This window comes from Staurois parvus, unplaced genomic scaffold (genome assembly GCF_062004578.1).
Source record: "Staurois parvus isolate SC_StPar_1 unplaced genomic scaffold, SC_StPar_1.0 ptg003704l, whole genome shotgun sequence".
NCBI lineage: Eukaryota > Metazoa > Chordata > Amphibia > Anura > Ranidae > Staurois > Staurois parvus.
The window spans coordinates 13160-41112 of NW_028321500.1; the positions used below are offsets into that span (position 1 = coordinate 13160).

Below are 27953 nucleotides of genomic sequence, written 5' to 3' on the forward strand. Positions count from 1 at the left end.
CAAGGACACGGGGGCCCAATGATCCCCAATTGCCCGGGGGCCCCATGAATTGTCAGTCCGCCCCTGGGTCAGGCTTTCAGCTGCAGATGGTCACTTCCAATGGCACTCGTGTTTCATTGACACCAACGAGTCGAACCGCCACAGCGGCAGTCAGGACTTGTAGTTCCTTCATTCACGGATATCTGCGAACGCGGTAACATGGGCGGAGCTCCCGCAGCCTCACTGATTTCGAAAGTGAAGGAGGGAGAAGACCACCTGCATGACATCACATTTGCACCGTGTTTCATCCTGAATACGGGAGTAACGTAACACGGTGCAAAAAGATGATGTTAGCCTTTAACTTGTGGCCTGGCGGGGGGGGGGGGGTATTAAACCGCAGCTCACTCACTTGTTATTGCCTCGGCTGCCCATGTGAATAAGCCCCTAAAGTGCGGTGTATGCAGCGAATGTACACAAAGCATTGGCAGGCAGCATCAAAAAGCTATATTTAAGCCATTACAGCAGGGGTGTCAGACTGCATTGCATTGTGGGCCGTATTTGCATTATGGTCGCCCTCAAAGGGCCGGTTGTATATGTAAGACTAGATGGAAAGAGCACCCCCCCCCACCCCCCCAATTACATGAGATGTCAAGAATCTCACACCCTCCCTAACATCACCATGCACCCCCTTTGGGGGCAGAGCTGGAAAGCAGAAAGTGCAGAGTCTGGAGGAGGACCAGAAGAGGAGTTGAGTCGGTTACAAGAGTCTTCCGAATGCTGAGACCAGGGGAGGCAGAGATGAGGGGGAGCTGCAGCTGCACTGAGGGGTGCAGGATTTGGCAGAGGAGTTCTGTTCTCCTCTCTGCTTCCGACTGCTGAGACAAGGTGGGGGCGGAGACTAGGGGGTACCTGCAGGAGCGGTGCAAGGGCCACATGAAATGACCTGGAGGGCCAGATTCGGCCTGCGGGCCTTGTGTTTGATACCTGTGCCTTAAAGCAATCTTCTGCTTCCATTAAACACATATAATGGGAGTTCTGACTGTCACTTCAATTAAGCGGCTGCAAGCATCAACATTAACGAGTTTGAATTACTGCTACTGACGTTTGTAAGCAGAAGATGTCAGGCAGCGCTCACATTTAGATGTGTTTAAAGATAGTGTAATGTACGCATAGAATACCGTCTATTAGAATGTAATCAAGCAACTGATCAGCAGATTGCACAGCTAAAGTCTGAAGTAGTCAGTGGCTAGCAGGGATGCACATCTAAAGGGATGCCAAGGGTGCGTTCTTTCATATAATGCTCATGACCAGCAGTACAGCGACTGCTGCCAGCTCTAAAGATCATGTCGTCACATTATGAAGAGCACAAATAATTGTTGGCAGAGAAAGTGAGAGGCGGCCCAATGACAGTATGATTTGGGAGGAGCGGAGATTGAGAACGATTTGAAGGTGCCGAGACAGGAAATGAAGGGATGCTCAAGATAACTGCATGAAATCTTTTTGAAGTTTTTGTTAAAGCTTTGCAATACACAAGTAACCCGATGCCCGTGTGTACAAGGCCTAAAAAAAAAAAAAAAATACCGTACCAATCGCACGCCAATCATTCACACAACCAATAAAGATCAATAAAACCAGTGCAGTCTGGGCCAGATTAGAGGGGACACCTCAGCAGGCTGTCATTCAAGTATCTCCCGAGACGCTGAGCTCTCATCTATCCTCCCCTACAATCACAGAGGATACATGGAGCAAAGGAGGGATCCACCCAACACCAACATCGGACATTGTGGGTGGGCTGCATGAGAACCAATCACGTGCCGGCTTCTTGACAACCTTTCTACGCTTTCAGTGGCATATTTTGTACCTCAGTCCTAATGTTTGGGCTTTGTGAGGACTTCAGAAGTTGGGTGGAAGGGGCAGCTGATGAGGAGATACAGGAAGCCGGCATGTAATTACAAAGGAAAATATTGGTGCTGGGCGGAGCGCTCCTTTAAGTTTCTGAAGATCACTGAAGTTTCTGCGGTCTCATCGCCAAGCGCGGTTGAGAAGTTTGACCTGAGCCAGTCTTTTGGTGATCATGGTGGCAAAGACGAGGCCGATGAGAACGCCGCTGATGAGGATGTAGTCGTAGTCGTCCTTCAGCACGTCAAACTGCTTGGAGGGGTAGACACGAGTCTGGTAGATGTCCAGTCCGTAGGCCACAACCTGCAGGGAAAAAAGGGAGTCAGGCTGGATGAATGAACTGCTGCAGGAACAGGAAGGGAGAGTCAGACTGAATGAATGAACAAGAAAAGGGAAAAGGAAGGGAGAGTCAGACTGGGCGAATGGACAGGGAGGGAGAGTCAGACTGGGTGAATGAATAGGAAGGGAGAGTCAGACTGGGTGAATGAACAAGAAAAGGGAAAAGGAAGGGAGAGTCAGACTGAATGAATGAACAAGAAAAGGAAGGGAGAGTCAGACTGGGTGAATGAAGAGGAAAAGGAAGGGAGAGTCAGACTGGGTGAATGAAGAGGAAAAGGAAGGGAGAGTCAGACTGAATGAATGAACTGCTGCAGGAACAAGAAGGGAGAGTCAGACTGGGTGAATAAACAGAAAAAGGGAGAGTCAGACTGGGCGAATGGACAGGGAGGGAGAGTCAGACTGGGTGAATGAATAGGAAGGGAGAGTCAGACTGGGTGAATGAACAGAAAAAGGGAGAGTCAGACTGGGCGAATGGACAGGGAGGGAGAGTAAGACTGGGTGAATGAATAGGAAGGGAGAGTCAGACTGGGTGAATGAACAAGAAAAGGGAAAAGGAAGGGAGAGTCAGACTGAATGAATGAACAAGAAAAGGAAGGGAGAGTCAGACTGGGTGAATGAAGAGGAAAAGGAAGGGAGAGTCAGACTGGGTGAATGAAGAGGAAAAGGAAGGGAGAGTCAGACTGAATGAATTAACTGCTGCAGGAACAAGAAGGGAGAGTCAGACTGGGTGAATAAACAGCCGAAGAAAAAGGAAAGGAGAGTCAGACTAGGTAAATGAACAGAAAAAGGGAGAGTCAGACTGGGTGAATGAACAGGAAGGGAGAGTCAGACTGGGTGAATGAATAGGAAGGGAGAGTCAGACTGGGTGAATGAACAAGAAAAGGGAAAAGGAAGGGAGAGTCAGACTGAATGAATGAACAAGAAAAGGAAGGGAGAGTCAGACTGGGTGAATGAAGAGGAAAAGGAAGGGAGAGTCAGACTGGGTGAATGAAGAGGAAAAGGAAGGGAGAGTCAGACTGAATGAATTAACTGCTGCAGGAACAAGAAGGGAGAGTCAGACTGGGTGAATAAACAGCCGAAGAAAAAGGAAAGGAGAGTCAGACTAGGTAAATGAACAGAAAAAGGGAGAGTCAGACTGGGTGAATGAACAGGAAGGGAGAGTCAGACTGGGTGAATGAATAGGAAGGGAGAGTCAGACTGGGTGAATGAACAAGAAAAGGGAAAAGGAAGGGAGAGTCAGACTGAATGAATGAACAAGAAAAGGAAGGGAGAGTCAGACTGGGTGAATGAAGAGGAAAAGGAAGGGAGAGTCAGACTGGGTGAATGAAGAGGAAAAGGAAGGGAGAGTCAGACTGAATGAATTAACTGCTGCAGGAACAAGAAAGGAGAGGCAGACTGGGTGAATAAACAGCCGCAGAAAAAGGAGAGTCAGACTGGGTGAATGAACAGAAAAAGGGAGAGTCAGACTGGGTGAACAGCCACAAGAAAAGTGTCAGATGGGTGAATGAATAGGAAGTGACAGTCAGACTGGGTGAGTGAACAGCCACAGAATCAGGAAGGGAGAGTCAGACTGGGTGAATGAATAGGAAGTGGGAGTCAGACTGGGTGAATGAATAGGAAGCAAGAGTCAGACTGAGGGAATGAACAGGAAAGGAGAGTCAGACTGGGTGAATGAATAGGAAGTGAGAGTCAGACTGGGTGAATGAACAGCCAAATGAACAGCCACAGAACCAGGAAGGGAGAGTCAGACTGGGTGAATGAACAGGAAAGGAGAGTCAGACTGGGTGAATGAATAGGAAGTGAGAGTCAGACTGGGTGAATGAACAGGAAAGGAGAGTCAGACTGGGTGAATGAATAGGAAAGGAGAGTCAGACTGGGTGAATGAACAGGAAAGGAGAGTCAGACTGGGTGAATGAACAGGAAGGGAGAGTCAGACTGGGTGAATGAACAGGAAAGGAGAGTCAGACTGGGTGAATGAATAGGAAGTGAGAGTCAGACTGGGTGAATGAACAGCCAAATGAACAGCCACAGAACCAGGAAGGGAGAGTCAGACTGGGTGAATGAACAGGAAAGGAGAGTCAGACTGGGTGAATGAACAGGAAGTCAGAGTCAGACTGGGTGAATGAACAGGAAGTCAGAGTCAGACTGGGTGAACAGACAGGTGCAGGAACAGGTCGATGACAGCGGTGCTCTGCTCACCAGGCATGTGGACTCCAGGCCCGATGGGGCCGTGTAGACTCCTTTCATCCGGGACACGGTCTGGTTGTAATTGATGAAGCGCTCAGCGTGAATCTGAATGTCGGGCGTGTACGGGATTAAATTCTCTTCTCTGCCAGACAGAAAAGCAAAGTACAAGTTATATAAATGAGCGTCTCTCCAAGTACACCAATCTAATAAACCACGCCCACAGGTCTGACCTTGTGTATTCTGTAGGGATCTCAGGCCGGCGGGGGTCCAGTAAGGCCTTGGGAAGGGAAAAGATCGCTCCAGATGGGAGTCCAACTGTGGACACAAATAAAATGTTACTACAGCCAGCCCCCTCTATTAGTCCTGGTGACAGAAAGTGATGGGAAATCCAACATTTCATCGTTGTCACCAGAACAGGAAAAGAGGTGAAATCTTCCAGTGGGGGCCCCTGTCCTGGTCACAACAGTCTAAGAGAGGAATTCCTTTCACTTTGGAGAGATTTCACTTCCTGCTGTGTCTTTAGAACAAGAAGTGAATAGACATCTCCCAAAAGGGGACATAAAATAAGAAACATAAAAAGGGTTTTCACCAATTTTTTTTACACACCAAAATAAAGTTTTGGCTTCAGATAGACAGGCGTACCTCAGTTTACAAATAGAATGCGTTCTCCGGGACGTTTTGTATTGCGAAAAATTTGTAAACCGAAACGCGCTTTTCCATAGCAATGCACTGAAAACCAATGAATCAGTTCCGGAGGTCAGAAAAGTGTAAACGAAAAAAAAAAGTCGATGTCACTATAGGTCAGTGCCGGTTTTTAAATGTAATTACCGGCTTTTTTTTTTCTTTATTATATCTCAGAGAATCAGCTGTCACTCCCCCCCCCAGATAAAAGAAACAATGTTTCCTTTTAGTTTGTTTCCCCAGATTAAAAAAACAATGTCTCCTTTTAGTTTGTTTCCCGAGATAAAAGAAAATGTTTCCCGAGATAAAAGAAACAATGTTTCCTTTTAGTTTGTTTCCCCAGGTAAAAGAAACAATGTTTCCTTTTAGTTTGTTTCTCGAGATAAAAGAAACAATGTTTCCTTTTAGTTTGTTTCTCGAGATAAAAGAAACATTGTTTCCTTTTAGTTTGTTTCTCGAGATAAAAGAAAGAATGTTTCCTTTTAATTTGTTTCCTGAGATAGAAGAAAAAGTTTTCTTTTAGTTTGTTTCCTGAGATAAAAGAAACAAATGTTTCCTATTAGTTTGTTTCCTGAGATAAAAGAAACAAAGTTTCCTTTAGCTCTGGGGAAAGTGACAGCAAATTCTGTGAGCTATAATGAAGAAAATAAAAAGCCGGCAATTGCATTTAAAAATCGGCACCGACATACACTTCGTATTGCGAAAAAAATTAGTAAACCGAGGCGTTATTTTCAATGGATTTTCATTCGTAAACCGAAAATTACGTTAAATCGAGGCGTTCGTACACCGAGGTCCGCCTGTATGTTTTAACAATCGCTCTCTGAATTTATTTTGAAGCAATAAGCACATTTCTAGAAGCATCTACTCACTGAGGATATGGCGACTGGTAATGCCGCGCTCGGTGATGGTCGCCTCCATGGCCCGTATGGCAGAGGGGAAGATGTAGGACTGCTGCAGGACGTGCGGGAGGTGCGGCCGATCCAGGGAGCTGAAGTTGGTGCTGTTGTACTGCTCGGTTCCTTCGTAGAGTTCCAAGACGGTCAGCTCGTTCCGGCGCGCTTTGCTGTTCCAGTACTGGTACTGCGGGAGAAATGAAAGGTTGAGTGGAGCAGAGGGAGGAGATAGAACAGGATGGAGAGGAGGAGGAGGAGTTCCAGACTCACCACCACCCAGTTCTCAGAGTGGACAATGTTGACGGGGCCTCTGGCTTTCCTCTGCACGGAGGAGTGAATGATGCGTCCGGTAACGCCATCAATGAGATAGATTCCTATGAAGCAGCGGTCAGGGTGAGTATCTGCGCTTTCCGTCACCATTGCCAACAAATTGGGGTTCAAGTACTAAACAGAAAAAAGAAACATCAACATGCTTATAAAGCCGGTGCAATGATAATACCAGCGGGCTTACAAATAAAGTCCAATGTGTTATCTAAAGTGGTTGTAAACCTCAGACACGAAATATGGACAAAGCACATCTCTCTATAGTGTGTACTTGTCTCAGTCCAGAGCACTGAGTGTCATTTCTGTCTGCTGTCTCCTTCTTCTGCTATCTGTATGAATCACTTCCGACAGGTTTTCCTGGCACCAAGAGAAAAAATGGTGATGGGGAGGGCAGAGCTGCTGCCGTATGAGAGCAAGATAGTCCCTGTCAGAGCCCCTAGAGCAGGGGTGGGCAAACTTTTTGACTTGAGGGCCGCAATGGGTTCATATATTGGACCCGGGGGCCGGACTAGCTGCTGGTTGGCCCAGCCACTACCATGCCATCCATAGTAAGTATATAGTAATATTCCCCCATAGTAAGCATAGTAATTCATCCCCCATAGTAATTCATCCCCCCTATAGTAATTCATCCCCCCTATAGTAATTCATCCCCCCTATAGTAATTCATCCCCCATAGCAATTCATCCCCCATATAGTAATTCATCCCCCATAGTAATTCATCCCCCATAGTAATTAATCCCCCCTATAGTAATTCATCCCCCCTATAGTAATTCATCCCCCCTATAGTAATTCATCCCCCCTATAGTAATTCATCCCCCATAGTAATTCATCCCCCATATAGTAATTCATCCCCCCTATAGTAATTCATCCCCCCTATAGTAATTCATCCCCCCATAGTAATTCATCCCCCCATAGTAATTCATCCCCCATATAGTAATTCATCCCCCATATAGTAATTCATCCCCCATAGTAATTCATCCCCCATATAGTAATTCATCCCCCCTATAGTAATTCATCCCCCATAGTAATTCATCCCCCATATAGTAATTCATCCCCCATATAGTAATTCATCCCCCATAGTAATTCATCCCCCATAGTAATTCATCCCCCCATAGTAATTCATCCCCCCTATAGTAATTCATCCCCCATATAGTAATTCATCCCCCATAGTAATTCATCCCCCATATAGTAATTCATCCTCCATAGTAATTCATCCCCCATATAGTAATTCATCCCCCCTATAGTAACTCATCCCCCATATAGTAATTCATCCCCCATATAGTAACTCATCCCCCATATAGTAATTCATCCCCCATATAGTAATTCATTCCCCATATAGTAATTCATCCCCCATATAGTAATTCATCCCCCATAGTAATTCATCCCCCATATAGTAATTCATCCCCCATAGTAATTCATTCCCCATATAGTAATTCATCCCCCATATAGTAATTCATCCCCCCATAGTAATTCATCCCCCATATTAATTCATCCCCCATATTAATTCATCCCCCATATAGTAATTCATCCCCCATATAGTAATTCATCCCCCATATAGTAATTCATCCCCCATATAGTAATTCATCCCCCATATAGTAATTCATCCCCCATATAGTAATTCATCCCCCATATAGTAATTCATTCCCCATATAGTAATTCATCCCCCATATAGTAATTCATCCCCCATATAGTAATTCATCCCCCATATAGTAATTCATCCCCCATATAGTAATTCATCCCCCATATAGTAATTCATTCCCCATATAGTAATTCATTCTCCATATAGTAATTCATCCCCCATATTGTGTCAATTCACTTACCTTTGCTCCGCACGTTCCTCTCGCCGTGTCCCCGCGCCGTTCCGGTCTTCAGGGCGGACTGTGAGAGGAGAGGAGTTCGTCACGCTGCCCCGCCTACATCCTGACAGCCAATGTTTGCCATGCTCCGCGGGCCGGATTAAAAGGTCCGCCGGGCCGTAGTTTGCCCATTGCTGCCCTAGAGTGTAGTCACAGCTGCACTCCCGAAGCGCCATAAAACTGTCAGATGTAAATAAAAAGTCTACAGGTGGCATGCACCTCCTTGGACTTAACTCATTGCAGATCTGCACATATTAAAAATGACAAACAAGTGGCCACTGCCCCAATCTATAACTGGCCTTCACAGCAAGGAGCACATGGAAGGGCGACGCATGTCACACAATGGGAGAAAAATTCCCAGCTCAACGTACCGACCAGCCTGCAACCAACTAAATTGTCCTAACAGTCTGCATTAAAAACAGGGTTTAGTTTGCACTCATCTGCAAATACATCCGCAAGCTTCAGAGTCTCTTCACGGCACCCCGATATTCTGCAGTTCCTAACTCTAAATTTTGAGAGCCCCCATAGTAGAAGCACATGGATCATAATGGATAGACTGAGGGCAGGTGAGGCCCAATACGACAATAGTGTGAGATTCTAGCGCAGCATTGTTCGCGAACTACAAAAATCAAATCTGTACTGGACCGGGGTGCGTTTCCCTACGCACCATCTGGCCAACTGATGAATGCAAATTATAGAACCTTTATTTACCGTATTTTCCGGCGTATAAGACGACTTTTTGACCCTTGAAAATCTTCTCGAAAGTCGGGGGTCGTCTTATACGCCGGTATGCGTCAGGGTGGCACTTTTTAGGGGGGCGGTGCCGCCGTCCCCCCCCTTCCGACGGAAGGCACACTAAGTACAGGGGTGGGCAGAGGGCTGCAGTCTCTTACCTGGCTCCCACGACGATCCATCCAGGAAGTGCTGCTCCTTCAGTCACTCCGGCCACTCCCTCACTCCTGCCGCTCGGCTCCGCCTCCTCACCGGTGATTGGCCGCCAGAACTGTAGCTCAAGAAAGGCACACAGGCGGCCAATCACGGGCGAGGAGGCAGAGCCGAGCGGACCCGCGAAGATCGAGTGAGGGTAAAGACGGTAAGTGTGCAGTGCAGAGGTGCTGCTGCAACCACATATGCTGGCTGCAGCAGCACCATACTGGAACAGGGGTCAGCAAGTGTCATTGGTGTCAGTGGGAGGAATAGTGCCCCATCATTGGTGTCAGTGGGAGGAATAGTGCCCCATCATTGGTGTCAGTGGGAGGAATAGTGCCCCATCATTGGTGTCAGTGGGAGGAATAGTGCCTCATCATTGGTATCAGTGGGAGGAATAGTGTCCCATCATTGGTGTCAGTGGGAGGAATAGTGCAACATCATTGGTGTCAGTGGGAGGAATAGTGCCTCATCATTGGTATCAGTGGGAGGAATAGTGCCCCATCATTGGTGTCAGTGGGAGGAATAGTGCCCCATCATTGGTGTCAGTGGGAGGAATAGTGCCCCATCATTGGTATCAGGGGGAGGAATAGTGCCCCATCATTGGTATCAGGGGGAGGAATAGTGCCCCATCATTGGTGTCAGTGGGAGGAATAGTGCCCCATCATTGGTGTCAGTGGGAGGAATAGTGCCCCATCATTGGTGTCAGTGGGAGGAATAGTGCCCCATCATTGGTGTCAGGGGGAGGAATAGTGCCCCATCATTGGTGTCAGGGGGAGGAATAGTGCCCCATCATTGGTGTCAGTGGGAGGAATAGTGCCCCATCATTGGTATCAGGGGGAGGAATAGTGCCCCATCATTGGTGTCAGTGGGAGGAATAGTGCCCCATCATTGGTGTCAGTGGGAGGAATAGCGCCCCATCATTGGTGTCAGTGGGAGGAATAGGGCCCCATCATTGGTGTCAGTGGGAGGAATAGTGCCCCATCATTGGTATCAGGGGGAGGAATAGTGCCCCATCATTGGTATCAGGGGGAGGAATAGTGCCCCATCATTGGTGTCAGTGGGAGGAATAGTGCCCCATCATTGGTATCAGGGGGAGGAATAGTGCCCCATCATTGGTATCAGGGGGAGGAATAGTGCCCCATCATTGGTGTCAGTGGGAGGAATAGTGCCCCATCATTGGTGTCAGTGGGAGGAATAGTGCCCCATCATTGGTGTCAGTGGGAGGAATAGTGCCCCATCATTGGTGTCAGTGGTAGGAATAGTGCCCCATCATTGGTGTCAGTGGGAGGAATAGTGCCCCATCATTGGTGTCAGTGGGAGGAATAGCGCCCCATCATTGGTGTCAGTGGGAGGAATAGTGCCCCATCATTGGTGTCAGGGGGAGGAATAGTGCCCCATCATTGGTGTCAGTGGGAGGAATCGTGCCCCATCATTGGTGTCAGTGGGAGGAATCGTGCCCCATCATTGGAATACCATACTGAAATACCCTACCATATTGAAATCAAATCTGATGTTTTTTAATTTTTATTTGGTGTGCGTTGGAAGAGGGGTAGTGTTATACGGGGAGTATAGCCCAAACCCTATATTTTAAACAGGAAAAGTAGGGGGTCGTCTTATACGCCGGAAAATACGGTAAATATATAGAAAATGTATGCTCAGCTGTAATGAATGCCTATTGAAGTGGAATGCGCTGCGCACAACAATGTGACTGGATACCACTGCAATTATTTACCTTACATCCAAATGGTTAAGAACACCAGACCAGATCAAATACCATGTTAGATGAAGTGACGGCATACAAAGAGGCCCTGTAGTTTGATCAGCTTGAATATATAATCTCTGTTAAGGAAATGGAGTTGCCCCATAATGGAGTTGCCCCATAATGGAGTTGCCCCATAATGGAGTTGCCCCATAATGGAGTTCCCCCATAATGGAGTTGCCCCATAATGGACAAAAATAAATAGACAGTACAATCTATCCTGCTACAGATATGTAATACGGGTACACTCATCCACGGGTTAAATGTCGGCCTCTCATGGAGAAGCCCCATACATCACCCTATCCAGACAAAAAAATACCTCACTGTCTTGAGGAATGCAAAATGATGCACTGTGAAAAGCTGATAGGCTTAGGATTTGTATAGATTTGTTATTTGCCAAAGATGATGATTTACAATTATTATTATACAGTATTTATAAAGCGTCGATAGTTCGCTCAGCGCTGTACATTACAAAGGGGGACAGAACATGTGACAGAACAATACCAATACAATGCAAAACATGAGGGGATCGAGGGCCCTGCTCCTTGGAGCTTACAATCTAGGAGGGAGGGGGTGGTGGTACAGGAGGGGATAGCTGTGGGGGATGGAGTGGTAGGAAGAGTGGAGGAGGTCGGCAAGTTAGCAGGGGGTGGGGTAGGCTTCCCTGAAGAGATGGGTTTTCAGGGTGCACCTAAAGGAGAGGAGAGTAGGTGATAATCTGATGGGTTGGGGTGGGGAGTTCCAGAGGATGGGTGACACCCTGGAGAAGTCCTGGAGGCGGGCATGGGAGGAGGAGACCAGGGAACTAGAGAGAAGGAGGTCTTGTGAGGAGCGGAGTGTGCGTGTTGGGTGGTACTTGGATATTAGGTCAGTGATGTAGTTCGGGGCAGTATGGTGGACAATTAGGGCTTAGTTCAATAGTTGAACTACAAAAATCGCAAGTTTACCTTGTACAGGACGCTTCGGTCCCCCATGACTCTCCCCTGCGAGTGGACGTGCTCATTGGAACGTTTTCCCTTCACAGTGGTGATCCTCTGCAGTTCTGGAGGCAGTACAAGCTCCCACATCTCCTCTGTGCTCAGATCCTGCAGAAACATCTACAGTCAGGGAGGATATTACAATAAACAGATAGAGAAAGCAGGAATTGTGCGACTCTTTACCTTGTGCAGACGCAGCCCAGTCAGCTTCCCTCTGTCCCCGTCTACCAGGAAGAAGAAGATGGTGGAGGACAGCTCCTGTAACTGCTGCAGGACGTACTTTGTGGCTGGGAAAGGAATGACCTGGAGAAACGGGGGGATTAGATTAATGCCGTGGCAGATACACATCATAGAAAGAAAAGCCAGCTCAGTCCGGTCTGCAAATATTTAAAGCGTATGTCCAGACGTGACCCAAAATTACTGCCGAACCCCCCTCTCCCCTTCTCGGCAATGCTCCTGGATTATTATTTTCCCATGGTGAAAAAAGGCTGTTATTACTCCCGGTGACAACACCAGGATTGTAAAATTCTTGCAGGGGCAGCTGCTGGATGCTCAGTTTTTACTGACATAAGCACTGCCCTCATAGCTACATCTCCCAAGAGCCCTTTTGCCAAACACAGTGGGCAGGTTTCTGGGTATCACTCTTCAGGGTCGCTGTATAGAGACTCAGACAGGGGCAAGCCAGGCAAAGCACATATCAGCTGCTCCCAGGAATATAGAGCATTTGAAATGGGTTGAAGGTGTGTTTGAGAGGTACAGTGCATTAACTAGTTGCCGACCGCAGATAGCCGAATGACGGCTGCACTGCGGCCGGCCAGTTCTGAGTGGACGTCATATGACGTCCTCCCAGAACGCGCTCTCCTGCAGGGGGCGCGCACCCGGCGATCTCCGTGATCGCTGTGTCCTACGGACACAGCTGATCACGTGATGTGGTAAAAGGCCAATCACAGCGGCCTTTTACCACGTGATCAGCGGTGTCCAATGACACGCTGATCAGAGGAAAATGCAAGTGCCGGTTCTCGGCTGCACTTTCCTCACGCTGTCAGATCGTGAGGAAAGTACTGCCGAGAACCGGCAGTTGTCAGAGCGGGGATCGGCACCGATCATCAGGGCACTGATGATCAGTGCCCTGATGATCGGTGCCCAGCAGTGCCACCCGCAAGTTCCGCCCATCTGTGCCCAGCAGTGCGCCAACTAGCTCCGCCCACCTGTGCCCAGCAGATCACCCACCTGTGCCCAGCAGTGCACCCACCTGTGCCACTCTGCAGTGTCACACACCTGTGCCCAGAAGTGCCACCTACCTGTGCCCAGCAGTGCCACCCACCTGTGCCCACCCACCTGTGCCCACCAGTGCCACCCACCTGTGCCCACCCACCAGTGCTGCCCACCAGTGCCACCCACCAGTGCAGCCCAGCAGTGCTGCCAGTCAGTGCCACCAGTCAGTGCCCAGGGGTTGTGCCAGTCAGTGCTGCCAGTCAGTGCCCAGCAGTGATGCCAGTCAGTGCTGTCTATCAGTACCCATCATCAGTGTCACCTATCAGTGCCGCCCATCAGTGCTGCATATTAGTGCCGCCTATCCGTGACACCTCATTAGTGCTGTCTATCAGTGCCGCCTATCCGTGCCACCTCATTAGTACTGCCTATCAGTGCCCTTTAGTGCTGCCTATCAGTGCCCATCAGTGCCGCCTATCAGTGCCCATCAGTGCTGCCTCATCAACGCACATCAGTGAAGGAGAAAAAATACCTGTTTGAAAAATGTTATAATAGAAACAAAGAAACTTTTTTTTTTCTTCAAATTTTTTGCAATTTTTTTATTTATAGCGCAAAAAGTAAAGCGCCCAGTGGCGATTAAATACCACCAAAAGAAAGCTCTATTTGTGAGAAAAAAAAAAGATCAAAATTTCATATGCGTACAATGTTGCATGACCGCGCAATTGTCAATCAAAGTGCGGCAGCGCTGAAAGCTGAAAATTGGCCTGGTAAATAAGGGGGTATAAGTGCCTGGTAGGCAAGGGGTTAAAGGTTTGGTTCACATCTGTGCGGGTGGTGCCGCTGAGGTTCCGCACGAAAATCTGTGCAGCCGCACCACCCGCACATGAATACGGACCCGCAGGCAGGTGCCATTAGTTCTAATGGCATGCCGCCCGCACTGGAAAACGCAACTGTACTGGGAACCTCGGCTGCGGTTTCCAAAGAACTGCAAGGACTTCTTCCCTGCGTGTCATGGGGCGCAGGATTCCATTCAAATGCCTGCGCAAAACGTGGCCCCCACGCCGCATAGATGTGAACCGGGGGTCATACCGAATTCTCGACTCGTATGGAGAAAGAACATCAGGTGACATGCAGAAGAAATAGATATACAAAACATCAACACAATGTAACAAAAAATTGAGTGCAAAGGTCAGGTAAGAGAAAAGGAGTTTTTCAGGCTCCGCCCCACCTTGTGCTGGTCATCCAATAAAAGTAGCACTTTGGCATAGTCATGGTCCATAACTGGGAGGAGCAACGACTGGAGAATGGGGCGCTGCAGAGGAGGAGGAGCCATCTGGCTTAGTTTCCCAAATATTGGGTTGAAGACGTAAAGGGAGGTCATCTCCGTCTCCTGGAACATAAAACAGGAACAATTCTCCATCTTCAAATACACATTTCATCAGAATACACACTGGATTACAGTCCTAGAAAAGTACCAACCTTGTCCTTCACCAGCAGGGTGCACTGAGGGGGGTAAGGGAAGTGGGCCGTTGTCCTCTGCACAAGCAGCTTAAAGGAGGCTCCTGGACGAACGCCGGGGAGGTAGAACTTCCACAAGATGCTGCCTGAGCCGCTTTCAATACCAAAGATCTGCAGACGGACAGTAAAGGGCCTATTAGAGCAGCAAAGCTCACACAGCATGTCATCTACTCCACCCTCTGTGTGTCCTGGACACCATTCACAAATATATAATATCACGCCTGAGGGCAAAACAAATCCTAATGCCTAAGCACAATTTTGCAACGCTGATCGGTGTTAGTAAAACCGTCCGTATCATCACAACTACTTCGTACATCCGGGTGGATTATACTGCGTTTCTTTCAGGACACATTGGGCTTTTATTTGGTGGTAAATGGTAATGGATACCTCCTGATTTATTTTTTATCATCAAAAGGAAAAAACTGTCCCAAAATACTAAAAAAAAAAAAAAAAAAATTTTTTTTAACTTTAGCTGTGTGTTTCTTGTTACTACCATAACCGACCACCAAAGGACAACCCACGATACATTTTCCAGCTCGATGATCGCAGCGATACCATATATGTGTGTTATTTGTACCCTTAGTACAGCCCAGAAATAACAGTGCGCAGTTTGTTTTATGTATTTTTTTAAACCTAAAACACACCGACACCAATACCAATTTAAAAAAAAAAATCCTAACCTTTGACCCTGACCTTTTGACCTTGACCCAAACTTACCCCAAAACTGAACTAAATCAAACCTTGATCTAGGTATTTTTTTCTTTATTTTTTAATATTTATTTTTTTTATTTTCTTTTTTTTAAACAAACATTTTTCCCCCTCTATGCCAGAAGTTAGAGAGATACAATGTATAATAGAATGTATATAATGATACAATGTATAATAGGATGTATATAATGATACAATGTATAATAGGATGTATATAATGATACAATGTATAATAGGATGTATATAATGATACAATGTATAATAGGATGTATATAATGATACAATGTATAATAGAATGTATATAATGATACAATGTATTATGGGATGTATCTAATGATACAATGTATAATGGGATGTATATAATGATACAATGTATAATGGGATGTATATAATGATACAATGTATAATGGGATGTATATAATGATACAATGTATAATGGAATGTATATAATGATACAATGTATAATGGAATGTATATAATGATACAATGTATAATAGGATGTATATAATAATACAATGTATAATGGAATGTATATAATGATACAATGTATAATATGATGTATATAACGATACAATATATAATAGAATGTATATAATGATACAATGTATAATGGAATGTATATAACGATACAATGTATAATAGGATGTATATAATGATACAATGTATAATGGAATGTATATAATGACACAATGTATAATAGGATGTATATACTGATACAATGTATAATAGGATGTATATAATGATACAATGTATATAATGATACAATGTATAATGGGATGTATATAATGATACAATGTATAATGGGATGTATATAATGATACAATGCATAATGGAATGTATATAACGATACAATGTATAATAGGATGTATATAATGATACAATGTATAATAGGATGTATATAATGATACAATGTATAATAGAATGTATATAATGATACAATGTATAATGGGATGTATCTAATGATACAATGTATAATGGGATGTATATAATGATACAATGTATAATGGGATGTATATAATGATATAATGTATAATGGGATGTATATAATGATACAATGTATAATGGAATGTATATAATGATACAATGTATAATGGAATGTATATAATGATACAATGTATAATAGGATGTATATAATAATACAATGTATAATGGAATGTATATAATGATACAATGTATAATATGATGTATATAACGATACAATATATAATAGAATGTATATAATGATACAATGTATAATGGAATGTATATAACGATACAATGTATAATAGGATGTATATAATGATACAATGTATAATGGGATGTATATAATGATACAATGTATAATGGGATGTATATAATGATACAATGCATAATGGAATGTATATAACGATACAATGTATAATAGGATGTATATAATGATACAATGTATAATAGGATGTATATAATGATACAATGTATAATAGAATGTATATAATGATACAATGTATAATGGGATGTATCTAATGATACAATGTATAATGGGATGTATATAATGATACAATGTATAATGGGATGTATATAATGATACAATGTATAATGGGATGTATATAATGATACAATGTATAATGGAATGTATATAATGATACAATGTATAATGGAATGTATATAATGATACAATGTATAATAGGATGTATATAATAATACAATGTATAATGGAATGTATATAATGATACAATGTATAATATGATGTATATAACGATACAATATATAATAGAATGTATATAATGATACAATGTATAATGGAATGTATATAACGATACAATGTATAATAGGATGTATATAATGATACAATGTATAATGGAATGTATATAATGACACAATGTATAATAGGATGTATATACTGATACAATGTATAATAGGATGTATATAATGATACAATGTATATAATGATACAATGTATAATGGGATGTATATAATGATACAATGTATAATGGGATGTATATAATGATACAATGTATAATAGGATGTATATAATGATACAACGTATAATAGGATGTATATAATGATACAATGTATAATGGGATGTATATAATGATACAATGTATAATGGGATGTATATAATGATACAATGTATAATAGGATGTATATAATGATACAACGTATAATAGGATGTATATGATGATACAATGTATAATAGGATGTATATGATGATACAATGTATAATAGGATGTATATAATGATACAATGCATCTCTATCCTCCATTCATAGAGAGAACAAAAAAACAAGGGGGCCGGCCTGTACAGTGACTGATCACTGTGATAGCCAATCAGAGGCTATCACAGCAATCATGTGACCCGGAATTGGGCATCTTGGGATTCTAACGATCGGGACCCGGGGCTCTCAGTGACACCCCGGACCTTGTGCTGGGAGCGTGCGGTGCGCGCACGCTCCCATCACAAAGACAGCTATGTAAATATGCGGCCCCACAGAAAAAAGGCCAGTTCTGTGAGGCCGCATATTTGTGTGTCTTCGGCGCGAAGGGGTTAATGAATACCAATGTGGATAAAATGTTGGTGCCATCGAAAGCAGTCGTGTTCCAGTGCTGGAATGAAAGCAATAGAGAAGCCCCATTCTCCTCCTCTGGTAAAATATTTAACCCCAGGGAACAGAACCGGAGTCACCAACGGCTCCACACACCCACCCCTCACCTTGCCCGAGGAGGTGACCATGACCATCATCTTCTGCAGGTTGAACTCATCCCTGGCTAGCGTGTCAATGTTGACCTCGCTGCGGATCTGGCTACGTGGCTTTCTGGCGTCACAGAACATCTTCCACAGGTGGGCGCTCCAAGAATGCAGCAAGATCAACTGCGAGGAGAGACGCTTCAGCACCATCCCCAGGAGCCCATCTGTAGAGGGAAGAGAAAGGGGTCTTCACACAAGGCTTGGTGTTCAAAGACAGAAGGTTCCATGAAAACTAGAACATGGGAGAAGAGACCAGTGAAGACTTCTGTTGCTCTCAGACCTCTGTAGTGGATCATTCCCTTGGCATTTGCACCCGGTCAGCCAAGGGGGGGGCTCGTCCTTTTCCCAAACTGCCAACTCATCCAGGAAAAACAGTCAGCAACACACTGTACAGCCTAACGGTTGTAAAACTATTACTTCAGGACAAGTGAGATATGCTCTACCTGGGACCTTCTCCCGACACTTCTCACCCACACTGGCCTTCATCTCTACGCTAAAGTGGTTCTAAAGGCTGAAGGTTGCATTCTAGGCATGAAGGCAAAAAACCTTCAGTGTGCAGCTCCCCCCTTATACTTACCCGGGACTGATCTCAATCCAGCATTGTGCACCAGAATGGTGGCTCTCCTGGTTCTCTCCCTCCTCATAGGCTGAGACACAGCAGAGGGAGCCATTTGCATCCAGTGAGGAGGGAGCGGGAGGCGGGCCAAGCTGCGCTCCATGTGTCTCACCCACATGGAAGAAAAATATATTTTAAAAATATTTTTCCCAAATATATTGGCATACATACATACATACATACATACATACAAGCTGCTTGTTCTGGGGGCACTTGTGCATGTTCGCTCCCGAGCCACCTCTGTGTGTCTATGACCCACACGGAAGAAAAATATATTTATATATAAACACACACTCCTCCAACCGCCCCACCCAGACTCCTCCAACCGCCCCACCCAGACTCCTCCAACCCTCCCATCCATGGACTGATGATGGGAAGGAACTGACCCATACACACCAACATATATAAATCTCCGCGAGCGCAGACTGGTCGCAGCGTTACCTTGTATGGCTGGATCCAGGTAGCAGAGAAAAGAGAAGGAAAAGTATTAAAACATGATAGCATGTGAGCGCAGACAGCGAGAGGTCTCCCCATCGCCCCCCTATGCCCCAACCTCAGTCCACATACCGGCTTTCTTGCCAAACTCCCCCTCTAGTTCAGCCTGAGCCCCCGTGAGAGGTAAATCCACCATTTCCATCGTGACAGCGTCTGCCAGAGACTCTTCTCTCAGCCACAAGATCTTTCCTGGAAGAGGAATGGGGACGGTGACAACGGGGAAACAAAGGAAACGGGAATACATTCATGAAAAAAAAAAAAAATAGAGACGAAATATAAATAAAAAGATAAATGACCAATAGGAAAGTACAATTAAAATTAAAACTAATTTCTGGCCTCCCCTTCAGTCTTGCACAGGTGTACCGGCTCCTCCCCTTCAGTCCTGCACAGGGGTACCGGCTCCTCCCCTTCCGTCCTGCACAGGGCTACCGGCTCCTCCCCTTCCGTCCTGCACAGGGCTACCGGCTCCTCCCCTTCCGTCCTGCACAGGGCTACCGGCTCCTCCCCTTCAGTCCTGCACAGGGCTACCGGCTCCTCCCCTTCCGTCCTGCACAGGGCTACCGGCTCCTCCCCTTCCGTCCTGCACAGGGCTACCGGCTCCTCCCCTTCCGTCCTGCACAGGGCTACCGGCTCCTCCCCTTCCGTCCTGCACAGGGCTACCGGCTCCTCCCCTTCCGTCCTGCACAGGGCTACCGGCTCCTCCCCTTCAGTCCTGCACAGGGCTACCGGCTCCTCCCCTTCAGTCCTGCACACTTCACGGCTATAGGACGTCCAGCATCATCTAGACACTTCCTTTTATGACCGTCCCTGGCCTCGCCCCTTTCATTTATTGGAATTCAGTTATTTCGGTCATGGAGGTTCAGCGCCACATGTGACTGGTCTGCATACAAATATAGTTTGCTTAGCAACGCCCACGCTTCCACCCATAGAGGTATCTTATTATTGGCATAATTCCTCCCAAGAGCCAACCCACTACTTCCATCATAGCCGAGGGATTTTGAGGAGAATAACGAGGCTGGGTGTTGTGATGTTTTCAGGAAGTGACGTGACCAATCACAGCAGATCACACGTCAATTGTATCCAATGGACGGCTTCCTGCCATGCCATCCATTGTACATAATTATGTTGTTAGTTGTGACTGGTCAAGGCAGTCACACGATACAGACAGGGCCAATCACAGCCCATCTGTATCATGTGATCAGCTTTGCCCAATCACAGCTAGTCACAACAAAAGACTGAATGAATCAGTTTCATTCACTAACAATGATTGCAAATATCAATGAAATACATCGGTATCAGCAATCATAATGTGTTAAAAAAATAAATAATCCTGATCACTTGCCCAGAGTAGTTCAGTGTTACTATGGTAACATTGTATTGCTTTGGTCACAGTGTGCTGAAAAATAAAATAGTAAAAAAAAAGAAAAAATGTAATAAAAAAAAAAAATAGCAACGTGAAAACCAAATTCCATTATTATTATTTTCAAAGAAATGTAGCAGAATAAATTTTGACCTAAATTTATGAAGAAATTTTATTTATTTGCAAAATTTTAAGAAAAGTGCGGGTTTTTTTTCAAAAGTTTCAGGTGTTTTTTGTTTTATTTAACAAAAAATAAAAAACTCAGTGGTGATTAAAACCCCCCAAAAGAAAGCTCTATTGGTGTGAAAAAAAAAAAAAAGTCATATGGGTACAGTGTTGCATGACTGTGCAATTGTCAAAGTGTGACAGCACTGAAAGCTGAAAATTGGCCTGGGCAGGAAGGGGGTGACAGTGCTCGGTAGGCAGGAAGGGGGTGACAGTGCCGGTAGGCAGGAAGGAAGGGGGTGACAGTGCCCGGTGGGCAGGAAGGGGGCGACAGTGCCCGGTGGGCAGGAAGGGGGTGACAGTGCCGGTAGGCAGGAAGGAAGGGGGTAGAAGTGCCCAGTAGGCAGGAAGGGGGTGACAGTGCCGGTAGGCAGGAAGGAAGGGGGTGACAGTGCCCGGTGGGCAGGAAGGGGGTGACAGTGCCCGGAGGCAGGAAGGGGGTGACAGTGCCCGGTGGCCAGGAAGGGGGTAGAAGTGCCCGGTGGGCAGGAAGGGGGTAGAAGTGCCCGGTGGGCAGGAAGGGGGTAGAAGTGCCCGGTGGCCAGGAAGGGGGTGACAGTGCCCTGGGGGCAGGAAGGGGGTGACAGTGCCCTGGGGGCAGGAAGGGGGTGACAGTGCCCGGTGGCCAGGAAGGGGGTAGAAGTGCCCGGTGGCCAGGAAGGGGGTAGAAGTGCCCGGTGGCCAGGAAGGGGGTAGAAGTGCCCGGTGGGCAGGAAGGGGGTGACAGTGCCCGGTGGCCAGGAAGGGGGTAGAAGTGCCCGGTGGCCAGGAAGGGGGTGACAGTGCCCTGGGGGCAGGAAGGGGGTGACAGTGCCCTGGGGGCAGGAAGGGGGTGACAGTGCCCGGTGGGCAGGAAGGGGGTGACAGTGCCCGGTGGGCAGGAAGGGGGTGACAGTGCCCCGGTGGGTGAGGGGTTAATGGTATTTAGATGAATGTTGTCAAAGTTAAGCTTTTAAAAAGGGAGCTTCAGAGGGGGATATATTATAATTATGCAACTTTGTTTCTAATTACTTCCTCAGATGACCATTTATTATTTGTCCATCCGTTTAAATCGCAAATCTGACTCATCTACAGTAGTAAATCTATCTCAGTTGGCTGCCCAGGACTTCAGGGTTGTAAATATTCCCCAACAATCTCAGACTTTGCAAAATGAGAGGCAGCATAAATTTGCAACTGATCTGCATCTAACTGTGTCACCAATGATGAATATCTCCAGAGTCTGGAGTTGGTAGTCACCTGGCTGGTGCAGGAACGTCAGCTGGTTGTCCTCGGTCTGCACGAGCGCCCGATAGCCCACCGAGTCGTCTTTCTTCAGGAACAGCTGTAGATGGAACTAAAACAAAAGCAGGGAGTAAGCAGTGAGGCCGGGACAGAGGATCCCCGACAATTAATAAGCGCAGATCTACACTCACAGCGTCTGGTCTCACGCAACTCTGCTCCAACGTGAACGTCATGGTGGTGTCCAAAAGTCTCCGCCCGCTGTCCGCCATGTACAAACTGATGCTAAACGTCTGCCCGGGACAGGACGCCGCCTCCTGCAACAAAGGAACAAATTCACTAAAGTTTTCATAATGGAATTTTCAGGATTTTTTTTTTTTTTTTTAAATTCTTTACTTATGCAGAACACAGGCAGAGAGTAGAGTTGTGCGCACATTGCATTCCATACACTCACACAACTGTGGAGACAATGCAGAATGAGCTCTGAGGAAGGGAGTTTGTCTCCGAAACGCGTTAGTTTTTTCCTGTCGCAAGGAACAAATTCAGTAAAGTTTTCATAATTGAATTATCATTTTTTTTTAATTCTTTACTTATGCAGAACACAGGCAGAGAGTAGAGTTATGCGCACATTGCATTCCGTACACTCACATAAATGTGGATTTAATGCAGAATGAGAAGTGAGGGAGTTCTGTCACCCGAAACGCGTTAGCATATCCATTTGCTGGGACTGTCACATTGGTTTCTTGTTTGTTTACGTGACTCTGTTTGTGAGTGTATACTTTTGTCATTTTCAATAAATTCTTTTTTTATCACGGTAATGCACGAGCGCGCCCTTTTTTGCTTTCTTCCAATAATGCGCAGCACGCTAGGAGTTGCAGTGGTTCAGTGGTTGCAGTGGTTGTAATGGGGTCAGCCTAAAGTCCGCTGCAAAGTTTCTGTCCTATATCTAATACCCCGACGTCTCATTTTTGAATAGCGTATATGGGGAGAGCAGGGAGTGGGTGGGGTTTGGCAAAGGGGCAGTCCTTGTTGCCCCAAAATGCGTCAGCATGCCCCCCCCCCCCCACGCCATACTCTGGATGGTCTCTGCCCTGGCTCTGGCTACTTACCGGTGGCATGCTATATTTGCTCCAAGAAAGTGCTGCAAACCCCGGCTGATCTTGGACCGACTCGCCGTCACCAGCAGAGCTCCTACAGCCCGATCTATACGCCTTCCCAGCCGCTTCCAGGCTCAGCTCTGCTGACCCAACCGAGCTCCGCAGTCTTCCATGTGGATGCTTTTTTTTGCTTTTAACTACCCACTAAATGTGAGTGCACTTTTTTTGTCTGATTTTGACCTAATTACCTACACTTAGGTGTTGGTGCTTCCCATTTCTATCTTTTAACCCCTTGACGCCGACGTCACACAAATATGTGGCCTCACAGAACTGGGCTTTTTTCCATGGGGCCCCATATTTGTGTGCCTGTCTTTCTGCTGGGAGTCACAGGGAATCGGGACCTGTGACTCCAGATTCCAGGTCACATGATCGCTGTGATAGCCTCCAACTGGCTATCATAGTGATCAGTCACTATACAACCCGTCCCGTTTTTTTCTCTCTATGAATGGAGGAGAGAAATACATTGTAACTCTTGGCATAGAGGGGAAAAAAAATGTTTGTTACAAAAAAAAAAAAAGAAAGAAATATTAAAAAATACAATAAAAAATACCTAGATCAAGGTTTGACCTACTTCAGTGCCAGGGTAACCCTAGGTTCACATCTGAGAATTGTGGACCCGCGGGTGGGTGCCATTAGTTCTAATGACTCGCCGCCCGCACTGGAAAACGCAACCATGCTGGCAACCTTGGCTGCCATTTCCAAAGAAGTGCAGGGATTTCTTCCCTGCGTGTCATGGGCACGGGAGTCCATTCAAATGAATGTGCTCTCGTGCCCGTGCGAAACGCTGCCCACACGGCCGCATAGATGTGAACCAGGGGTACGTGTTCGGGTCAAGGTCAAAGGTCAAAAAAAGGGTCACAATTTTTTTTTCTTTGTATTAGTGTCAGTTAGTATCAGTGTGTTTTAGGTAGAAAAAAAACCCCCCAAAATGCGCACTATTGTTTCTGGGCCGTACTCCGGGTACAAACAACAAATAACATACACATATATGGTATCGCTGCGATCGTCAAGAGCTGGAAAACTTATTTTGGGTTATTCTTTGGTGGTAGGTTATGGTAGTAACAAGAAACACACAGCTAGATTTAAAAAAAATAATTTTTACTATTTTGGGCCAGTTTTCCTTTGATAATAAAAAAAAAAAGAAAAAAAATCAGGGAGGTATCCATTACCATTTACCACCAAATGAAAGCCCAATTTGTCCTGAAATAAACGCGGCATAATCCACCCGGATGTACAAAGTAGCTGTGATAATATGGACGGTTTTACTAACACGGGTCAAAGTTGCAAAATTGTGCTTAGGCATTAATATTTGTTTTACCCTCAGGGTGTGAAGGGGTTTAAGGAAGCGGGTGGCAGGCTGGGGAATTGATGTGGGATAGGTCAGGTGTAGGAACTAAGATGGGGGGGGGGGGTTCAGATAAGGGGTAGGGAGCAGGGGCGGACTGACCATCTGGAAACTCAGGCACTGCCCGAGGGCCCGGGGTCAGTAGGGGGCCCCATGAGATGCCCGTGGTTCCTTTTTCATAGGCTTTTTTGAGTTTGGGCAAGGACACAGGGGCCCCATGATCCCCTATTGCCCGGGGGCCCCATGAGTTGTCAGTCCACCCCTGGTAGGGAGGATAATAGTGTGGTTGGGGGGTAATGGGACGGGAGGTAAAGTGGGCATGGATTTATACGGAGGGAGTGCAGACAGAGGAGAGGGGATCCTGACACACAATGCATTTGTTGTCAGATTTGTTGAGGAGTTCGTGGGGTTTTCATTGTGGAAGTGAAAAATGTCGGCTCCTCTATAGTATTTAAACCTACCTCCGAGCAGCTGAGCCCAGCAGTGGCCTCGGACTCCGGGGGGGTTTTCTGTTTCAGAGGCACACGAAAACACGATGTCAGAATTAAAAAAGTATAAACTCGAGATAAAACAATACAAACAGAAAAGGTCCCAGACACGGCTACAATCAGACAGCACAGGGACTAACAATCAGCACACCATGTACTGACCACGGCTACAATCAGACGGCACAGGGACTAACAATCAGCACACAATGTACTGACCATGGCTACAATCAGACAGCACAGGGACTAACAATCAGCACACAATGTACTGACCACGGCTACAATCAGACAGCACAGGGACTAACAATCAGCACACAATGTACTGACCACATCTGTCTTGCACTGCATCACTGCCGCCACCGCTTTATCCGCCGTCGAAGCAAAGGTTGCCAGAGATACCTGCAGTTGTGAGATTTCAACGAGAACAAAAAAGTAAGTGACAAAGACGCTGATATAAAGAATAGAGACAAGGTATTGCGCCTTCAAGGGCTTGTTCACACCTGGCTCCTTCACAGATGCCCCTATAGCGTTTGACAGGCGTTTGCGGGGCGTTAATACCATTAACTTCATTATAGGTGTTTGTGGTGCGGTTTTAGCGCTCCTCAGATGCCCTATGTGCGGTTTTAGCGCTCCTCAAACGCCCTATGTGCGGTTTTGAGGCATTTCACAACAGTTTTCAAGCATTAAAACCGCACCACAAATGCCTATAATGAAGTTAATGGTATTAACGCCCCGCAAACGTCTGACAGGAGTTGGAGGAGCATCACCATAGACTTTAATGGGAGGCATTGAAAAAATCCAACTCCACCTGATTCTACATGAGGCGTCAATTTTGCCGCGACGCTTCAGTGTGAACAGCACTGTGCGCTGCCATGTGTATAATTTTCATAGGCGTTTGAGGAGCGTTAAAAGTGCCCCTGAAACACCTGCAAAATGCCTTCTTACAAAGCTAGTGTGAACTGAGCCTGATACTACTTATAGTATACATTTAAAGAGACAGGGCTGTGTAAAGCTGTCCCTGATCTCTTTACACCTTTTCAGTGACCCCTGCTGCTCTTCCTCTCTCACAGCCCTCACCAAAATACCTGGCACTGGGAGCGCGGAGCGAGCGGTGACATGACCACTTCTACCATGTGACAGCGCTTAGGTCTAGGGATTAGCTGATAGGCCTTCCCCATATGGAAGAAAAAATATATTTTAAAAATATTCTTCCCAAATATGTTGCCATATATTTAAAAAAAAATATATATATATAATAATAATAATAATAAATATATATATATATATATATATATATATATATATATATATATATACACATACACACACACACACACATATATATATATATATATATCACACACACACATACATACACACACAATATATATATATATATAATATATATATATATATATATCACACACACATATACATATATATCACATACATACACACATATATATATATATATATATATATATATATATATATATATATATATATATATATATATATATATATATATGATAAATATTTTTTAAATATATATTTTTTAAATATATTCCTCAGATTTTTTTCTAACATATAAAAAATTAATTTCAACATATTTTTTTTCTTACATATATTTGTAAATGCGTTCCAAAAATGTAGATGTGTATTTTTAAAGACATACAGTATATTTAAAGTGTATTTTTAAAAATATTTTTCATATAATTTGTAATAAAAATGCATTTTAACATGCAGTGTGATATATATATATATATATATTTATTTTTTTAAATATATTGAATGTAGCATTTCAAATATATGTCAATATATTTGGAAAGAATATTTTTAAGATATATTTTTAAATATATTTTTCTTCCATGTGGGTGAGCACTGCATTATGGGAGGAGGTCACATGATCCCCCATTTCCGGAAGGTTCAGGTATTTTTCAGCGATGGACACACAGGAAGAAGCGGCGGGGGAGCGCTGGGACGGCGAGAATATGATAGTCAGGCGTGGCTTTGCACAAACCACGGTCACTTTGCTTTGGATGGACGAGGTTAAAAAAATGAATTTCTAGATATATATTGGCAGGAACATGTTGTGGAAAGCGCTCACATGAGAGAAGTCACGCAGTGGTGTCAGGGCGCCATCTCGGTATTGCATCAGCAGGAACCGGCGAGGAGAGATCTGCAGGAAGAATTGGGCCAGCGTCGGGCCGGGCACACTGACAGGGGCTGTAGTTACACCGAGCTCTGTGATGTCATCGGCCACTTCCACTCCCAGGGACTGAGAAGAAGGAAAAGAATGAACAGAATGAGGAACCCAGACTACACAGCAATTCAAAACAATGTATGACATCACTGCAAGATGAACCATTCAGAGCCTGGCATGGCTACCCTGTCCTGAGTCCCATACAGGGCACGCTGGAGAAGCACAGAGACCACTGTACAGCACTGCGGTATATGACAGAGCTATATACATGTATAATAATAATAGCGTGTGACTGTGGGGGAGGGGACATTAGAGTGTAAGCTCCTCTGGTACAGAGACTGATGGGACTGTGGGGGAGGGGACATTAGAGTGTAAGCTCCTCTGGTACAGAGACTGATGTGACTGTGGGGGAGGGGACATTAGAGTGTAAGCTCCTCTGGTACAGAGACTGATGGGACTCTGGGGGGAGGGGGCATTAGAGAGTAAGCTCCTCTGGTACAGAGACTGATGGGACTGTGGGGGAGGGGACATTAGAGTGTAAGCTACAATGTACAGAGACTGATGTGACTGTGGGGGAGGGGACATTAGAGTGTAAGCTCCTCTGGTACATAGACTGATGGGACTGTGGGGGAGGGGACATTAGAGCGTAAGCTCCTCTGGTACATAGACTGATGGGACTGTGGGGGAGGGGACATTACAGCGTAAGCTCCTCTGGTACAAAGACTGATGTGACTGTGGGGGAGGGGACATTACAGCGTAAGCTCCTCTGGTACAAAGACTGATGTGACTGTGGGGGGAGGGGACATTAGAGCGTAAGCTCCTCTGGCACAGAGACTGATGTGACTGTGGGGGGAGGGGACATTAGAGTGTAAGCTCCTCTGGTA

General features: G+C 45.5%; 1 protein-coding gene across 1 annotated transcript; it reads right to left on the reverse strand.

Moving 5' to 3' along the window:
* Window positions 1–1474: 1474 nt before the first annotated feature.
* Window positions 1475–27144, reverse strand: LOC149427506 (ER membrane protein complex subunit 1-like; the record flags this gene model as incomplete). Its single annotated transcript, XM_089667957.1, has 16 exons — window positions 1475–2181; window positions 4417–4546; window positions 4635–4719; window positions 5955–6165; window positions 6249–6422; window positions 11795–11932; window positions 12008–12127; window positions 14265–14426; window positions 14516–14665; window positions 17930–18129; window positions 19149–19265; window positions 21898–21994; window positions 22074–22196; window positions 24843–24890; window positions 25194–25265; window positions 26974–27144. Coding segments are annotated over 16 exons (2178 nt in total), but the record flags the coding sequence as incomplete, so codon positions are not given.
* Window positions 27145–27953: the final 809 nt, after the last annotated feature.